Source organism: Camelina sativa, chromosome 7 (genome assembly GCF_000633955.1).
Source record: "Camelina sativa cultivar DH55 chromosome 7, Cs, whole genome shotgun sequence".
Lineage (NCBI taxonomy): Eukaryota > Viridiplantae > Streptophyta > Magnoliopsida > Brassicales > Brassicaceae > Camelina > Camelina sativa.
In genome coordinates this window covers 6,172,306-6,191,985 of record NC_025691.1, presented here as the reverse complement: position 1 = coordinate 6,191,985, position 19,680 = coordinate 6,172,306, and the positions used below count along the sequence as shown (strand labels likewise).

The window sequence follows — 19,680 nt, the reverse complement described above, 5'->3', positions numbered from 1 at the left end:
CTATATATATTAAAGACACTGAGCTGTCTCATCAAATCTTCTCTAACGTTCGTCCTGATGCCTTCCACCTTATCGGACATCCTTTTGGAAAGAAGCTCTTCGGCGAACACAACCTCATTTACATGTTCGGTGAAGATCACAAATCCGTTCGCCGTCAGATCGCTCCTAACTTCACCCCCAAGGCACTCTCGACCTACTATGCCGTCCAACAATTAGTTATCCTACGTGGGAGGAGAGTACCTTTGGAGGATCTCGTCCGGTGTCGCTGCGACAACTTGTCCGTGAATTAAAACTCGAGACTTCACAGACGGTTTTCGTTGGAACCTACCTTGACAAGGAAGCCACAAAAAGGTTTCGCACAGATTACAACCTGTTCAATCTCGGAGCCATGGCGCTCCCATTTGACCTCCCTGGCTTCGCGTTCAGAAGGCGGGTTTGGCGCTCTAGAATCTCAGGTAAGATATCCTACCCCAAAATCAATATGTTATTACAAAAGCAATATTCTACTTAACTACTATAGTTTTATAAGAAAAGATTAAGAACAAAGATGTTTAAAGAATAACTCTCTTTATTAGCTCAAAGAAAATAACTAAAAATTTCAAGCTCTCACAACCTCTCAAACTTAATCTCACATAGGTTTTGCTACATCTTAGCATCCCCTATATATATAAACTCTTAAGTATAATTTCCTAATCTTAAATGGAAAACTTCTTATTCTATTATATTTAGATATCTCCTAAATATAATCTCCAATTTCCATTTCTCTTTGATTAACTTGATCTCCAAGCTTACTTCAAGCTTACTCCAACATCTTCTTAAGCTTGAACTCCAATGTTACCAAGTCTCTAACTCCCATGAGTTCCCTCATTTGCTTGAACTTGGTTCTCCCTAACGCCTTTGTGAGAATGTCCGCCTTCTGATTGATACCTTCAATATGCTCCACCTTTATCTGTCTGTTTTCAACATATTCCCTTATGAAGTGATATCGCCGATGAATATGCTTACTACGTCCATGGAATACTGGATTCTTTGTCAATGCAATCGCTGATTCATTGTCGATTCGAATAACAATATTCTCAACTGAACTCCCAGTGATCTCTGCCAACAAATCCTGCAACCAAATTGCTTGTTTAGCAGCTTCTGTCCCTGCCATATACTCTGCTTCACAAGATGATAAAGCCACAACATCTTGCTTCCTTGAACACCATGTGATCGGACTGTTCCCAAAATAGAAGATATGTCCATAAGCACTTCTTCCATCAGCTGGATCACCACTGTGACTAGAGTCACTGTAACCAACAAGTTTAGGCACTCTTGATCTTTCATAAGACAGTCCCAAGCCTACAGTTCCCCTTAAGTACCGTAAACATTGTTTCAAGGCTGCACCGTGTGAAACTCTTGGACTCTGCATATATCGTGACAAAATTCCCACACAATATGAGAGATCTGGTCTAGTGTGAAGTAAGTATCGAAGACAGCCTACTCTCTTGCGATAAACAGTTTCATCAATTTCTTCCTCCTTTTCTGCCTTTGATGAATTCAACTCTGCTTCCATTGGTGTGTGAACTAAGTTGCAGTTTCGTAAGCCAGCTTCCTCTAAAATCTTCAATGCATAACCCGTTTGATCAAGTGTTATTCCTCCTTGGTGTTGCCTTACCTGAATTCCAAGATAGTATGATAGTTTACCGAGATCACTCATGTCAAACATTGATGACATCTCTTCCTTAAACCTCATTATGATCTCTAGACTTGTTCTTGTGACAAACAAGTCATCGACATACACTCCCACTATCAAATAATCATGACCAGAGTTCTTCCTATACACTGAGGGTTCCTTTGAGCAATGAACAAAACCAAATTCAATGAGAATCCAATTCAGCTTGTTGTTCCAAGCCCTAGGAGCTTGCTTTAAACCATACAAAGCCTCGTTAAGTTTATAGACTTTCTCCTCTTTTCCTTTCTTCACAAATCCCTCTGGCTGACTCACATGTACTAGCTCCTCAAGCTCACCATGTAGAAAGGCTGTTTTGACATCTAAATGGTGTATCTCCCAACCATAAGAAGCAGCAAGGTCAAGAAGTCGTCTTATTGTTTCGATCCTTGCAACTGGTGCAAATACTTCATCAAAATCCACACCATGTTTTTGAACATAGCCCTTTGCCACTAGCTGCGCTTTGTACTTATTTATACTTCCATCCGAATTTCGTTTGATCTTAAAGACCCACTTCAAGCCAATTGATTTCGATCCTACAGGTAAATCTACAAGATCCCAGACTCTGAACCTCTCAATAGACTCAACTTCTTCCTCACAGGCCAATTCTCGGTTCATTGTTTAAACAGAGTAATGCCAATTCTCCTTCTTCTTGTGCAATCTGAAAGCAAACATAATCATCGAGGTACTTTAGCTTAGTTCGTATTCTTTTACCTTCTTCTTGAGGAATTATTGCATGCGGTTCTTCAAGTTCTGCAGGCGGTTCTTCGTCTGATTGTTCATCTCCTCCAGTTTCTTCACTACTTGTGTCATCTAAGACCACAAGTTGTTCAGACGACTTGTGTATCTTATTCTTTCTGAGATCATCACCTCTTACCCCATCAATCGTAAACTCAAAGCTCTCTTCTCCATCCTGTCCAGAATTATTCTTACTCCAATTCCATCCTTTTGCTTCATCAAACACAACATCACGGCTAACTACGACTCTCGTGGTTTCAGGATCAAACAACCTATATGCTTTAGAACCAGGTTCGGTTCCTAAGTGGACAAGACAGCGAGTTCTATCATCTAGCTTTTTTAGTTGAGCTTTGTCTGTCTTGGCATATGCAATACAGCCAAAGACTCGAACATGTCCAACCACCGGCTTTCTACCTCGATAACATTCATATGGTGTTTGATCCTTGAGTGATCTTGTTACAACCCGGTTCAGCAAATAAGTAGAATGTCGAACAGCTTCACCCCACAGATAGTTTGGCATCTTCATGTGTTTCAAAACACTTCTTGTCATCTTCATCAAAGTTCTGTTTTGACGTTCCATAACTCCATTCTGTTCCGGAGTATAAGGAGCTGTCAAGTGTCGAGTAATGCCAGAGTTTTCGCAAAAAAGGTTGAACTTGTGAGATACAAACTCCCCTCCTCTATCAGTTCTAAAAGTCTGAATTTTTTCTTCTGTTTCCTTTTCCACCATTGTCTTGAAATTCTTGAACTTCTCCATAGCTTCACTCTTCTCCTTTAGAAGGATGGTCCACATGTACCGTGAATAATCTTCGATGAGCACAAAAATGTATCGACTTCCAGCACTTGTACATGGTGTTATGGGACCGCAGAGATCTCCATGTACAAGTTCTCGTCCTTTTGTTGCTCAAAAGTTAGTTGCTTGCGGAAAAGGTTGTGTAGACTGCTTACCAAGTAAACACAAGCCACAAATCTCTTTGTCAAGTGATTTATTTGGACCTCCTAACACATGCTCATTGGTAAACATTGATGACAGTGTGGCATAGTTGACATGTCCCATCCTAGCATGCCACAAACTTGATTCACTTGCAGCCAAGAGATTTAGACAAACATTGTTTGTTAGTCCCATGTTAACTTTATACAACCGATTCTTAGACCTCTCTGTTTTAACCAATAGATTTCCATTTTGATCTCTCATTGTTAGATACTCTCCCTTTAAGTGTATATCACAACCTGCCTCTGTAGCTTGTCCTATGCTTATGATGTTGCTCCTTAGCTCTGGTATAAAATATACTTCAGACATCACTCTCGGCTTGTCATATGAATCAACAAAAGCAATTGTTCCTTTTCCTTTGATGTCGATCCTTGAGTCATCTCCAAATCTAACCTTCCCAGTTATTGATTGATCGAGTGTGTCAAAGTATCTGTGATCTCCAGTCATATGATTGTTTGCACCGTTGTCAAGATATCAGACATTATTCTCATCTTTGTTGGCTTCAAACTTACTCGGTTTGCAGTACTTTTTGTTTAGATAGACAACTTCATGCATCATGAGTTGATCAGCTTCTTCTGTATCCTTAACCTCACTTTCTTTTGCTTCCACTATACCTAGTTTCATCAAACGCTCTGGACATTGTGAAGCAAAGTGACCTACCTTGTCACACCTAAAGCAGACAACCTGGGACGGGTCCTTCCAAGTACTACGACCACGTCCACGCCCTCTGAAGGTTCTTCCACCACGTCCTCTTCCCCTGTATTCTCCATTGTATTCTTGACTTTGTGATTCTTGATTAACATACATGAGTTTGCTTTGATCCTCTTGAGCATCTTCTTCCTCAGAGATACGTTCCTCATAGGCTTTCATCCTACCAACAATATCCTCAAAGCTTACAGTATTGAGGTTTAACACCTGCTCGAGAGAAGCAACCATATGTATAAACTTCCTTCTTGGAAGACTCGATAAGAATTTCTTAACAAGTTTTGACTCTTCTATAGTTTCTCCGAGAGAGACTGTTTTTGAGGAGATTGCAGAAAGTTTCTCTGCATAATCATCAATCTTCTCTGATTCCTTCATCTTGAGTCTGTCGAATTCAGCCATTAAGGTCTGTAATCTCGCCTCTTTGACCCTCTCAGCTCCTACATGTCGATTTTGAATTGTTTCCCAGACCTTCTTTGCTATGCCTAAACCTCCGACTTGTAGTATAAGAGCTTCTGGTATAGATTGCAGAATTAATGCTATGGCTAGATTATTCTTATCATTATCGATCAGCTCTGTTTCGACTGCCTCCCAGACCTTATTAACCTTAAGCACCAAACTCATCATTATGGCCCAAACCGTATAGTTAGTTGTATTTAGCATGGGACATGAAGCAGAATCTGATATGGAAAGGTTGCATGTTTCTTTTATATCTCGTGAATTAGAAGAATATCTTATGGAAAGATCCCATGAAATTTCTCTCATCGTCTGGTCTTGTTAAGCTTTTTTAGGCTTTTTGACTTTATCCCGCCGATTAAATACTTGCAGTACATGAGAGAATGCATTCTTGGGAACTTCAAGAGAAGATTTCTTACTGCACTGCAAATCGATAACGATCTTCAGCGGCCTTCTGTTTTGGAATCTCTTATTAGGCGGCATATGAGCATAGTTCACTTGGCAGAACAGCACGTTAGCATGGACCTAACCCAAGGCACCAGAGAAATTTTACTCACTGAAGCCTTTTCAGGGCCTGTTTCGTCTTTGCACACATTTGAAAAAGCTGCTGAACCACAGCAAAACACTGGATCTGTAGTTGAAGTTGTGTGCAACTCGTACATGGACAATATCATCAAGGATGTGTCTGGTGCAGGAATCCTCTTTTCTCCGAGGCACAAATACTTCAAAAGCACTAGACCAATTGGAGGGTATTTTGCAGAGTCAGTCACCGACGTCAAGGAATTACAGGCGTTTGTTCGTATCTTCGGCGGCTATGGAGAAGACCGGCTGGATAGGATGATGAAAGTACATACAGCTGCCCTAGTAAACTGCATAGAAACATCTCTGAGGTCAAACCGGGAATTGATTGAGGCATCTAAAATGCAAAGACAAATGGACTCGCTCTGAAGGAAATTAATAAAGTCAAATCTCTTTAAAAATAGGTAAGTTTTCTATTTTTAAAAATTTATGAAATACAATAATTTCCCATTTTATAAAATAAACATTTATACTAATTATATTCTACTTAAATTTTTTTATTTTAAAAAATAAGAACCCCAATTAGAGTTCTACCATTAGAAGAAATAATTTTAACTAGGAGCCTAAAAGTTCTTATTTTATAAAAAGTACATAATATATTGTTAAAAAACAATATAAGAGCCTCAAAAATATATACTACCATTGGACTTGCTCTTAGGACAAGCTCAATGGTGAGTTCTAATTTTGAGACTCTTATCTACTATTTGAATTTTTTATGAATATATTGTATACTGTTTTATAAATAAGAACATTTGATCTCCTGATTAAATTTATCTTTTCTAATGGTAGGATATAATTTTGAGTCACTTATTTTTGAAAATATAGTTATTGAAATTTAGAAAATTTAAATAGAATAGAAGTAGTATAGATGTTTAAACATTTAAGATTTTATAAAAATGGAAAAATATTGCATTTAATTAATTTTAATCCTCGCTATCCGCTGCCACATATCATCTAGTTCTTTTTCCAAGTCTTTCATCTCTTACAGCATCACTACTATACTTCTTCCTAGAGCCGATCCTTCTAGCAGTAGTCATGACTAGACCAGAATACATCTAAGAGCTGACGATAACCAATTATCCTCAGATCATATTCAACCTGAAGACAGCTACAGAGCAAGAGCAACACGAATCTAGAGGATCAGTAACTTAAAAACCAGCTCCTGGATCAGATGAACATAGACAATTTAGGTTAACCTCAATCACATATTACCAAAGCTTAGCAAAAAAAAAAAAAAAAAAAAAAAAGACTAAATNAAATCAGCTATAGGATTATGATAAGTGAGATGAAACATGAAGGATATCAAACATGAATTTGTCGATCTAAGCGAAATATGTTCAGTCGAGCAAATCAAATCAAACAAAAGAAGAGGCAACAGATCAGTTTAGCTCAATAATAAAACCCGACCCGACTTCCTATCACACATACTTGGAACATGACCAAATAACATTAGACTAAATGTTAAACCGATCAGAACTGATGAAGAAACCAAAAAAATCCAATTTACAACTCACCTGGACCAATTTGTTCCGAAACGATTGCATTACAAAATCGTCTAGAGGTCCTGGCTTGTACTCCAATTGGTAGAAGTGATTCGTAAAAATTCAATATTGGAACCACCTCTGAGGAATCAGAGATTCAGCAACGAACACGCCACGTGAAATTGGGACTTCGTATGATTAGCTGTGTAGACGATGAGTTGGAGAAGACGCTAGTCCTTGTCGGAGGAGGAAGAAGAAAGATAGCCCAACAAATAAGCGACAGACACGTACAGTCTCTTATTATCAATTCCAGTGTACTAAATAAAATAAAAGGTCCTCTTAATTTTTTTCTTATTTCTTCTGATTTATTTTTTTTTTCTTCTTTTAAAACTTCCCGTTGGAGAAGTTCTTAGTCTCATGTATTATTTTAGAATATAATATTTGATTATAAGAATTATATTCATTGAATTTTACTTTTACTCAGTTACCTTATATATTTAGTATTTACTAGATTGTATATGACCTGACTTTCCAGTATATTTTATTTATATGTTCCATACTTCCCCCATATGGTAATTATTAAGTCTAAAAATTATGTCACATGGCACACTTTAAAGTACATACAATATTTTATTGAAAAATTGACGTGATAGACCGAAACATCAAAATAATCAAATAGTCGAGATTACTATTAAAAATTATGAATTACAGTATGCTTGCTAATAAAAAGTTTAAGAGGGATCCAAAACTTAGGTAAAAACATGATCAACCTAAGTTTCTTAATCTAAGATAAATATAAATTATATGGTAAACTTCCTAAGGTTTTTTGAATTTCTTTTAATTCTTTAGTAATCATAATCTTCATGATTTCTACAATTTTGGTTAGTCATGTCGAGTGTCGACCGTTCGAATAACTTTACTCGATCTCGGTGACCTCTCCTCAATACATTTCATACAAAAACAAACTTCCCTAGACTGTATCTTGTGGGTAAGTAGTCTACATTGCTCGTAGAGATCCTTAATAAGAAGTCCATTACACGGAATATCGTTTTCAGATTTCAAGAAAGATGGTTTTTTTCTCGAAGCTTTTTAGTTGTTTCTCGAAGCCGTCTTCAAAAAAAGGTTCATGCAACGGTGGTGTATAGTAGTAACAAGGATGGGTTTGCTACTATGCATAGTAGTAGGCAAGAAAATTATTATTATTTTCTTTCCAACATTTCCTTTTCTGTTATTTTCTTATAATTTGCATTCGATTGTTTAACTTAATTTGAGAATAAATAAAGAGAGGATATATATATTTCCTTTTTTAATTGGAAATTTGATTTTTAGAAGTAGTGAATATTTACATAAAAACAAAATATATATTCGTAGGCTTGATCCGCAGTTCGAGTTAATATAATAAAATCGAAAAAGTTACTCTACATTAAGAAACATCTACACGTTGAATATAATTTCATCCCATATAATATCACAAGTGAATTAATAATTCGGAAATTGTGAAAATCTTCAGTACGATGAAACCACACTGCAATTCACCACATTCTCTAGCTATTGTGTCACAAATTATAACCATATACTTATTTTTATTAAAGGTATGCAAAGACGGTACTTAATTAATTAATTTAATAAGCCCAAAACTATTTAAATAATAAAATCAAATGAGAAAAAAGAACCAATAATTGGTTCGACTTATGCAGAAAGATGGGGGCATATAAAGTACACTCACCTTCCTTGTTCGACAACAGGACATCAACACCTAACTGTGAGCTGTTTTATCTTTCTAAGGTTTTCAGATTATGATTACTGATTTGAAGCCCCTCACACAAACAAAACTGTACGATTGCGTGATTCTATTTAATATCCACACAAAAACTATATATACATGCATGTCTATTGGTTTGATCAGAATTTCATTAGATTTGTTATCAAGACCAAAAAAGAATTAAGAAGTTTCATTAGATGGCTAACCAATGAACTTGACATATTCCTAAATTGTGAAGTACATTATCAATATCTATATAATATAGAATTAGGTCTAAATTGTAAACCAAAAAACCAATCCAGATTTCACCTATTTAGATAAAAAAAATAAATACAACATGTAGTTTAATATTTGCAACTTTATTTTATCCAATATTCACTCTGCATCTGTTATGTAAAATTTATCTATATTCACCTGTATGTAAGTTGTAAAGATCACTAATTACAATGTAATCGATATATTTTGTAATTTTTGTTATGAATTTTGTCAACTCTAGGGTCTAAATTCTAAAAGGAGACTAGACACTTACTGAGATATATTAATCACATCCATGTTAGATTTAGGAATATCACGACACTAAATTCAATTTCAATCTGCATCTCACTGAATTCAGTCTATGAATTATGTGTCAACAACATTTGTTTGTTTTATTTCAGCTCTAATAAAGTCATTATTTCGTTATAATTAGTATGATACTTTTGAGTACTTTTGATATTTGTCGTCATGCATATTTTATTGCGTTGCTAACAAAATGAAAATTGAAGCGATTGAATACATACACCAAATATTTAATAATTTGAGGACCTACATACCATATATTCATGATATTTATGCTAATGTTGAGGGGTAATATTATAAAAAAAAAATACACATACAAATTGGAAAATATAATTTATATGAAACAAAGGAAAAATAAAATAAACATATATAGGCTGTGAACATGTTTTAAATACCACTGCATATTGGCATTAAAAGAAAACAAAGAAGGAAAACAAAAACTTCAACGATAATTTCATCCACTTAATTTAGTAAGACTAAATACACATAAGTGTAAACGTATGAAAAAAAATGTAAATGTATATAAATTTGAGCGAACCATATGAACATCACATGGAGTAATTAAACGTATCAGGAAATGAGTTATACCTATCTTTAAGATAGAGGACGGTCCATCAATAAAAATTTGGTCTTAAACCTAATAAAAAGGGAACATAAAAAGGACCACATCACCGGCACCACCAATCTCTACTAATACTTCGTCTTAAGTCCATACAATATTGAGAAAAATGTAGGTTACAAATACAAGATTACACTCTGATTCTTGTGAAATATCATTTTAAACAAAATCATATGGAAAAAAGACTATTCTTTAACCAATTTATAGCTCAAACAAGATTGGAAGAATGCTAAGGACAACAAAATGGTGGCACCTACTTGAGGAAATCTTTCTAGATTTTAAATGGAAAACAATTATCATACAATAGATCTAGAAATAAAACAAAAACTCATAAATTATATAACTATATGTAGGGTTCATTTCTCTTGATATGTCATACTAAGCAAAAATGAAAATCCAAACCCCACAACATGTCTTGGATTCATATATTGATTGCCTTAACGTTTTGTGAGTCGATGGTTCGATTGTTCTTTGTTGATAGATGACTGTACGTTGATTTTGTCGGGTTTGACGGTTGGGCCTTTGGCGGTTTACATATAAGCGTTTAGACATCATTTGACGATACAATCATACAATCTCTTTAATGTAGACTTACACTTAGGTTTAAAATCAATAAAACTATCAAGCGAAGACATAATTTCATATATAGCTAGTCATTATTCTTAGGAGAAAGCAAAATGATATTCGCATATTTTGATATTCGATTCGGAACTTTAATTATCATTCGGATAAAACATGCCATGATAATTAGCTAGCTAGCTAAGCTAAACATCTCTTGGATCCACAAAGAGCGAAGACCGAGGTTTCAATCTGAAGCACATTTTGCTAAACTCACTCAAACCATTCATCTCCTCCTCGCATTTCAACGGCTTGATACACCACATATCATCGTCACATGAAAGCATTTTCCAATGTGGAATACACCTACCCAAAGAATCATCATCCTCGCCGTTGCTTCCTCCATCAACCTCCACCACCACGACTTTACGTGCGCCAGCATCATCTGACGCAGCCATGTTATGAACGTGCTCACACAAAGCCCTAACGAGTTTCCCACTTAACGGACCTTCCGCGTGAACCCCGTAAAGGAAATAGAACCCAAATGGAGTAAACAGATCAGGCAACGACCTTATTCCAAATAACGACAAGAATGTACCAAAAACCTTGGAAGCTTTAGTGAGAAGCAAATAGCTCAAACGAGATTTCTTGATCCTAAGGTTGAAGACTTTGCTACTATCCCAAACACTAAGCATTGCCCAGCTTCCGATGTTGTCATTCTTGTAGTAAGCCACCCATGTCCCGACACTTAACCTGTTCCGCAAGATGCTGTCTATGTCGTCCGGGAAAAACTCCGTCGTCGCTGCCACGTGTGTCCGGTACAACGACTCGGCTTCTTTCACCTGTCACTTCATTTTTTTTTTGTTAATGTTGATTTTTTAACGACCATATAATAAATGTATTTTGTAGATTTCTTATTACTGATTTTATATATGATGGTTTTAATTTTCACGCTAGATATACGAGATATATATATATATATATATATATATTTGGTAAAAATCTTATATATTCTAAATATTGAATGAAATTCAAGATATAAACCGAACTAAAACGTCTAATTAAATTATACGAACTTCATTTGAACTTTCTCATGATATGGTTGGATTAAATATAAAAAACATTACGCAATGTATGTGTATAAAGTCACCTTTAGCATCCTTATTCCGATGTCGGACGGCAGTTTTAAACTGCCACCAGGGTTGACGGGATTGACCAGGATTGCGGGGTTTCTGAAGACGTTATAGCCAAGTTTTCCGACGAAGAGACCGAGAGAGGCTTCATTGTCCTTTTGAGTGGCCATGTAAGCATAGTCAGCATTATGAGACCCGAACCATTCCTCGAGCTTTCTCACCAGAATCGAGCCAATGCCACGGCGTCGGTACTGAGGCACAACTCTGAGACCAAGAACGTAACCCACTCTCACTGACTTATCATGAAACTCCACTGGCTTTACTGAGCCTTGTATGGAACCCACCACCTTGTTCCCAACTTCTGCCACCTATTAATTAATTAAGGTACATTAATTTAATAAACGTTATTTATATCGATCCAATTAATAGTACTCCACTTCACATACTTTACATAAATAAATTAACCATTTCAAGGATTAACAAAACCTTAACGTTCATACCAAGAAAAAAGGTTTAAGAAACCCTAGAGTAGTTTGGCTAATATAGAACCATGTGTTTTAAATAAAGTAGTTCTGTTACCTATGATTTTTTAAATGATGTTTTAACATTTCCATTAATATATATTTACATGCTCAATATACATCTTAATTATTCCATCTCTATATTTGATATAAATAAATCTATCAAAATAATCTAAGAAAATACGAAAATTAAAACAACATTTAAGTAAAAAGCTTATTTCATAACAACACTCTTTAAAAACCGAGGGAAAATATAAATATTACATGTGAAATTATATTACTGTAGTTCAAATTTGTCTTCTTTTTTTTTCTTCAACAAATTTTAGGCTTTTGAAATAGAGAACCATCTCATCCTCTGGTTTGATTTTTATCTTAAAATAAAGAATAGTCTTTAGTTAAGAGAATAATAATAACAAGAGAGAGAGAGAAATTAACCAGCATAGTGAAGAGAAGACTGTTTCTGATCCTGCATATCGGATCGCCTAAACTGTCTGTGGAGAGAAGAGTTTGGTCGTCGTGACCAATCTCACAACTCTTCTCCACACGATCCATTTGAATTATGTCCCTACGATCATCGTAGCATCTGATCACCACCTCCCCATCAACTTCTTCTTCCCAGTGCCCCACCATTCTCTCTCTCGTTCTCTTTCCTTCTCTCCCTCTATATCGAAATGAAATAAAAGGAGGAAAAATGTTGAAATGAAAATTAAGAGGGATAACAATTCATACAAGGAGTTTGTTCAAAAAAAAAAAAAAAACAATTCATACAAGGAGAAGAATCAAATGACATTAATGTGGAATCTTATATATAGAAGTTAATATTTTTTTTTTCTTTTTTTTTGAACAAAGATATATAGAAGTTAATAAAATGTCCGGATGACTAAAAATATAGACATTTCATTAATATTGTTTTGTATATATATTAGTTGTAAAGTTCATTAAAGTTTACCAAAACTTGACAATTTCATTGACTCCAGGAAAATAGTTTATGTGAAATCTAAAATAAATTTTGTAGACTAAAAGAAGATTTAAGAAAATTGAAAATAAATTTATTATTTTGTAAACAATTTTATTTATTGGATAATTAAATTTTAAATACGAAATACCATCCGTAAAACCAATACACTACTAGCTACTACTTTAGGCAAACCCTATCTTATGCGGACCTGCCTTCTAACTTAGGTAAGTAATCCGCAAACTTTGACTTAATTGTTTAATACGATAGTAATTGTTCCACGTTTATGAATGTACCTTCTAAAAGCGTTTTATATTTGACTACAGTCGTTGTAGACATGTCCAGCTATTAGTTTTAGTAAATTAATTTTGTTACGAGGTTCCAATTCAAAATTAATTGGCAATGAGTGAATTGAATTTAATATTTTATATTTTTTTCACATGCTTTTTTCAAGATAATGATTTTTCTAACTATTAATTTTGATAATCCATCATGCCCTCTCGAGATAATGTTTTTTTTTTAGCTATCTCGATAGAATTGAGTTTTTTTTTGGCCATCAATTAATAGATGGTTGAGCTTTTATCTGAGCTGGAATAATTAACGGGCCATGTAGGTTCTGATACCATGTTAAATTAAGGATTTATTATGAATTTCCAACTCACAATCAATTGACAATGAGTGGATTAACCCTAACTCTTTATATCTTTTTACACAAATTTCACATTTTTGAAAATAAAATTTTCTAAATCTTTGTTAGGCGCTAATAGTTTTCCTAACCAATTCATCAGAAATTATTATTTTATTGTCTTTTAATATAAATTTTGAATATAGTTTTTAGTATTTTTTTTTTCATTTGAGCTAATTCGTGTAAGACAAAGAAAAAATAACCATAAAACATCAGTTAGACGTCTTGACCGATTGAAAAATTGTGGAGAATTTTGGCTAATACTTACCGTTTTAGTCTAAATCAGAATGTTCAAATAGTTTTAACCATCAGAATGTTCAAATGTCTAGATGGCCCATTGTTAGATATTGAAGTTTTAGTGAGATACAATATTTAAAAAGGATGATTAGTTTTAGATTAATATAAGTGACTATGTTTGGTCCCTAATAACGACAACTAGAGAAGTGAACACTCGTTCATCATTTGTCGCCCCTTTACAATTCTCTTTTTATTTTTGTATGCATTATTATGTTGGTACGTAGTTCTGCCTTCTATTTTGATATTGTTTTTTTACAATTTACAACCTCCACAGCAAAAATAAAATAAATCCGAAAGTTTGGTCCAAAACAATAATGAAGGAAATCATGTTGTAGTAAACATTCTGATAATTTAGAAATGATAGTCTAAAATTCCTCCTTCATATAAAAGAAAGCAATCTTTGTCGAGTTCATCAGCCAGACAGCCACCAATGTTTGCTGAGCCAGACCAAATGAAAATTGTGGAAGTTATCTTTTGGTTGATCGATTGATTAGCATTTCTAAGTTAGCTATATGTGGTTTAATCATCAGAATATATACATACTTATGTATATTTATTCATTTAAAGTTTTTGTAGGTATTAGTACACTCCATGTCGAAATTTTTACATTTTGACTGTATCCACTTCCACTCATTGTTGTTTCTTAATTATGTTTCCATATACATTGTTTATTTGTGAATCGTTATATCCGTTGATTATGGACGCGTTGGTTTGATAATAATTAATGTGCAAGCTTTATGGATCGACATAGCTCATCCCACGTACGTGTTGATAGCAGTCATATTGCCAAATGTTTTTGGTCAATTCAATGCATGTCAACGTTATTACATTCAGAAAATATGTATCAGTTTACGTCTTTTATTGTTACCAAACTAAAATAAAAGGTTGGCAGACCAAAAGCGAAGTAATATAACAATATGATTGGGAGATGTTTTGGGAGTGGAGAGAAGGAGTCGAGAACGAATCATATGTTCGCTAACTTAAACTAACCAAAGCCAAAACGAATACGTAACTCAATAAAGATTAGCAATTTTCTTTTTTAATTTGTTTGATTATATATTCTCATCTTTATGCAATGTATTTCGTAACGTTGTTGCGTTTTTAGGAGTGATGGTCCACAACCACAACAGACTGGACAATTGACATGGAGCACAAGTTTATTGGAGAATAATATCCTCGGATTTATGAAAAGACACAAAGGACAGATTACGACGAATTAATGGCTTTCAAGTTAAAGAAAGCTTTGAGATTATTTTTATTTATTTATTATTTATTATTTTTGATGAAAATTAGCTTTGAGAAAAAAATTTAAAGTTAGTTTTCAAGAATCTTTAGTACATCAGAAATTAAGAACTCTTTTAATATTTTAGAGTATTTTTGTACAATGAGAACCTTTGGTAAAATTCGGGTATAAAATAGCAACGAAAACAAGATTGCTTGTTTTTTTTGAACACTTTATAATAATGCTACATTTTTCAAAATTTGTTACACAAGATGTGCGATTTATTTAATGCGAGCGGGTAACTTTATCAAATGAAAACTAAAATTTTGGACTTCCAATTATTAAGTTTAGTTTTTGTTAGTGTGTCTTGTAACAATCATAATAAAAACAGGTTACATCTCAAAAAGTGTTTTTTTTTTTATGTTCAAATCATTTATTTTTTTTAATATTTAAATAAATGAAAATGAGACAAATTCATTAAACTACAGTAAGCAATTTTGGGATTTCTTTGATGCAAAAAAAAAAAAAATACATAAAGTATTATCTTTACCCATTTTTAATACTCAAAATCTGAATCGTGTATCTATTTTACAACACATCAAAATGGGGGTCTTATATTATAAAATATAAACGTCAAAAACGTAAGTTGTTCAGAAATATTTTATTCGTTCGGTTCTTATTAAAGGCCTTAAAAAAAAATTAGCAAAGCCCATACCAGACCCACATAGACCCATAAATATATTTGTCTCGTTTACAACGTTGTATAAAGTCAAATATAACCCCTTTGTCCAGTTGTCCATATTTCAAGTCTTCAACTTGGCCAACATAGTAGCTGTTCAATAAAATTCCATTTTGACCCTTTGTTATTCTTATATAGCCGAGTGGCCAAATTGACGGAGACATCCACAAATCAGAGAAATTAGCATCTTAATCTAAATAATATAGAAATTACTTCAACCCAATTAATTTTTATTTTGTGCAACCAACCAAAATTAAATTATGAAATAAATAAAAATCGAACGATAAACAACAACGTTTTTAGTTATATGCATGGGTAGAAACGTCTCTTCACTGGGTTCAGCATCTGCTGGGAGCTCTGAAGCGGCACGATGAACTCGCCATGACACGTAAGCGCTTCGTAGCCTCTAGTTGAAACGGCGGACTCAAATCTCCACCGTTGGATTAAATAAGCCACTCAAATCTCAACCCTTCATTTAACTAAATAAATCAATTAAGTTTTTTTTTTTTTTTCATTTGTCTGTTATCCTTTCATTGTCTTCCTCACTTGTAAGGTTCCTTATTGATAATTCCATGGATTATCTTAGTTTCTACTCTCATGGTGTCTTCTTTCCCAGAAATCACTAAAATTAGAATCTTTAAAGCCTTTGAGTTTCAAAGTTTTTGACTTTAAAGCTTTCTCCAAGAAAAAAAAAACTAAAGCTTTTTAATTCGATTATTATGGCTTATGCTCGTGGATTTGCTTCGTTGACCCAACTAAACCTAATCTTCTCGCCGCCGATTTATCTCCGACGACTTTATCAAACCCACGGCGTAAAACCCAGTTCCCGAATCAGCTGCAATCTGAAATCAAACTACTCCGCTGGGAAATTTCGAGACTTGAAACTGTCACGTTCCGTGGAGCTAGACCAGTTCATCACAAGCGAGGAAGAAGAAGAAGCAGAGGATGAAATAGGAGAAGGCTTTTTCGAAGCGATTGAGGAGTTAGAGAGGATGACTAGAGAGCCATCAGATATCCTCGAGGAGATGAATCATAGGTTATCTTCACGAGAGTTGCAATTGATGCTTGTCTACTTCGCACAAGAAGGTAGAGACTCTTGGTGTACTTTAGAAGTGTTTGAATGGTTGAAAAAGGAAGATAGAGTTGATGAAGAGATGATGGAGCTGATGGTTTCGATTATGTGTGGTTGGGTTAAGAAATTGATACTGGATGAGTGTGGTGCAGACCAAGTGTTCGACTTATTGATTGAGATGGATTGTGTTGGTTTAAAACCTGGTTTTAGTATGATGGAAAAGGTGATTGCTTTGTATTGTGAGATGGGGAAGAAAGAAAGTGCGGTTTTGTTTGTTAAGGAGGTTTTGAGGAGGAGAGATGGGTTTGGTTATAGTGTTGTTGGTGGTTCTGAAGGTAGAAAAGGTGGACCTGTTGGGTATCTTGCTTGGAAACTGATGGTAAAGTTTTGAACTTTTTACATATTCTTTGCAAGTTTGGTGGATTTGAGATTAAAGAGATGTGATATGGATGGTACCCTCTTGTTACTTATCGTTTTTATTGTGGTTAGCATTGTTAATGTGGATATGTCTTTTGTTTATATCAGGTTGATGGAGAGTATAAGGAGGCAGTTGATTTGGTTGTTGAGTTAAGAGTTTCAGGGCTAAAGCCAGAAGCTTACAGCTATCTAATTGCGATGACAGCTATTGTGAAAGAGCTGAATAGTCTTGGGAAAACATTACGCGAGTTGAAACGCTTTACACGGGCTGGTTATGTTGCTGAGATGGATGATCACGATAGGGTACTCATTGAGAAGTACCAGTCAGAAACATTATCCCGTGGATTGCAGTTAGCCACTTGGGCGGTTGAGGAAGGTCAGCAAGACGATTCTATTGTTGGGGTGGTTCACGAGAGGCTCCTCGCTATGTACATATGTGCAGGACGTGGACCAGAAGCAGAGAAACAGCTTTGGAAGATGAAACTTGCNCACATAGACCCATAAATATATTTGTCTCGTTTACAACGTTGTATAAAGTCAAATATAACCCCTTTGTCCAGTTGTCCATATTTCAAGTCTTCAACTTGGCCAACATAGTAGCTGTTCAATAAAATTCCATTTTGACCCTTTGTTATTCTTATATAGCCGAGTGGCCAAATTGACGGAGACATCCACAAATCAGAGAAATTAGCATCTTAATCTAAATAATATAGAAATTACTTCAACCCAATTAATTTTTATTTTGTGCAACCAACCAAAATTAAATTATGAAATAAATAAAAATCGAACGATAAACAACAACGTTTTTAGTTATATGCATGGGTAGAAACGTCTCTTCACTGGGTTCAGCATCTGCTGGGAGCTCTGAAGCGGCACGATGAACTCGCCATGACACGTAAGCGCTTCGTAGCCTCTAGTTGAAACGGCGGACTCAAATCTCCACCGTTGGATTAAATAAGCCACTCAAATCTCAACCCTTCATTTAACTAAATAAATCAATTAAGTTTTTTTTTTTTTTTCATTTGTCTGTTATCCTTTCATTGTCTTCCTCACTTGTAAGGTTCCTTATTGATAATTCCATGGATTATCTTAGTTTCTACTCTCATGGTGTCTTCTTTCCCAGAAATCACTAAAATTAGAATCTTTAAAGCCTTTGAGTTTCAAAGTTTTTGACTTTAAAGCTTTCTCCAAGAAAAAAAAAACTAAAGCTTTTTAATTCGATTATTATGGCTTATGCTCGTGGATTTGCTTCGTTGACCCAACTAAACCTAATCTTCTCGCCGCCGATTTATCTCCGACGACTTTATCAAACCCACGGCGTAAAACCCAGTTCCCGAATCAGCTGCAATCTGAAATCAAACTACTCCGCTGGGAAATTTCGAGACTTGAAACTGTCACGTTCCGTGGAGCTAGACCAGTTCATCACAAGCGAGGAAGAAGAAGAAGCAGAGGATGAAATAGGAGAAGGCTTTTTCGAAGCGATTGAGGAGTTAGAGAGGATGACTAGAGAGCCATCAGATATCCTCGAGGAGATGAATCATAGGTTATCTTCACGAGAGTTGCAATTGATGCTTGTCTACTTCGCACAAGAAGGTAGAGACTCTTGGTGTACTTTAGAAGTGTTTGAATGGTTGAAAAAGGAAGATAGAGTTGATGAAGAGATGATGGAGCTGATGGTTTCGATTATGTGTGGTTGGGTTAAGAAATTGATACTGGATGAGTGTGGTGCAGACCAAGTGTTCGACTTATTGATTGAGATGGATTGTGTTGGTTTAAAACCTGGTTTTAGTATGATGGAAAAGGTGATTGCTTTGTATTGTGAGATGGGGAAGAAAGAAAGTGCGGTTTTGTTTGTTAAGGAGGTTTTGAGGAGGAGAGATGGGTTTGGTTATAGTGTTGTTGGTGGTTCTGAAGGTAGAAAAGGTGGACCTGTTGGGTATCTTGCTTGGAAACTGATGGTAAAGTTTTGAACTTTTTACATATTCTTTGCAAGTTTGGTGGATTTGAGATTAAAGAGATGTGATATGGATGGTACCCTCTTGTTACTTATCGTTTTTATTGTGGTTAGCATTGTTAATGTGGATATGTCTTTTGTTTATATCAGGTTGATGGAGAGTATAAGGAGGCAGTTGATTTGGTTGTTGAGTTAAGAGTTTCAGGGCTAAAGCCAGAAGCTTACAGCTATCTAATTGCGATGACAGCTATTGTGAAAGAGCTGAATAGTCTTGGGAAAACATTACGCGAGTTGAAACGCTTTACACGGGCTGGTTATGTTGCTGAGATGGATGATCACGATAGGGTACTCATTGAGAAGTACCAGTCAGAAACATTATCCCGTGGATTGCAGTTAGCCACTTGGGCGGTTGAGGAAGGTCAGCAAGACGATTCTATTGTTGGGGTGGTTCACGAGAGGCTCCTCGCTATGTACATATGTGCAGGACGTGGACCAGAAGCAGAGAAACAGCTTTGGAAGATGAAACTTGC

General features: G+C 35.1%; 2 protein-coding genes and 1 long non-coding RNA gene across 4 annotated transcripts in view; 1 reads left to right on the top strand and 2 right to left on the bottom strand.

The window, feature by feature from the left end:
• Positions 6,047-6,985, bottom strand: LOC104700490. The gene is made up of 2 exons (XR_753585.2): positions 6,692-6,985; positions 6,047-6,285 (listed from the first exon to the last, which is right to left on the bottom strand). It is a non-coding gene; the product is annotated as an uncharacterized LOC104700490 (long non-coding RNA).
• Positions 10,182-12,645, bottom strand: LOC104700489 (probable N-acetyltransferase HLS1). Its single transcript, XM_010416014.2, has 3 exons — positions 12,245-12,645; positions 11,306-11,656; positions 10,182-10,997 (listed from the first exon to the last, which is right to left on the bottom strand). The coding sequence occupies exons 1-3, from the start codon at positions 12,437-12,439 to the stop codon at positions 10,362-10,364; spliced, it is 1,182 nt and encodes a 393-aa protein (XP_010414316.1). The 5' UTR covers positions 12,440-12,645; the 3' UTR covers positions 10,182-10,361.
• LOC104700488 (pentatricopeptide repeat-containing protein At2g30100, chloroplastic) overlaps positions 16,222-19,680 on the top strand; it is a 10,476-nt gene continuing 7,017 nt past the window's right edge. The window contains exons 1-2 of one of the 2 annotated variants that reach the window (XM_019227500.1): positions 18,211-19,154; positions 19,301-19,669. In XM_019227500.1, the coding sequence (XP_019083045.1) occupies positions 18,423-19,154; positions 19,301-19,669 (1,101 nt within the window). In that variant the 5' untranslated portion in view covers positions 18,211-18,422. Of the gene's footprint in view, positions 16,877-18,210; positions 19,155-19,300; positions 19,670-19,680 lie in introns of those variants that run through there. The other variant, XM_010416013.2, reaches the window with a different exon arrangement.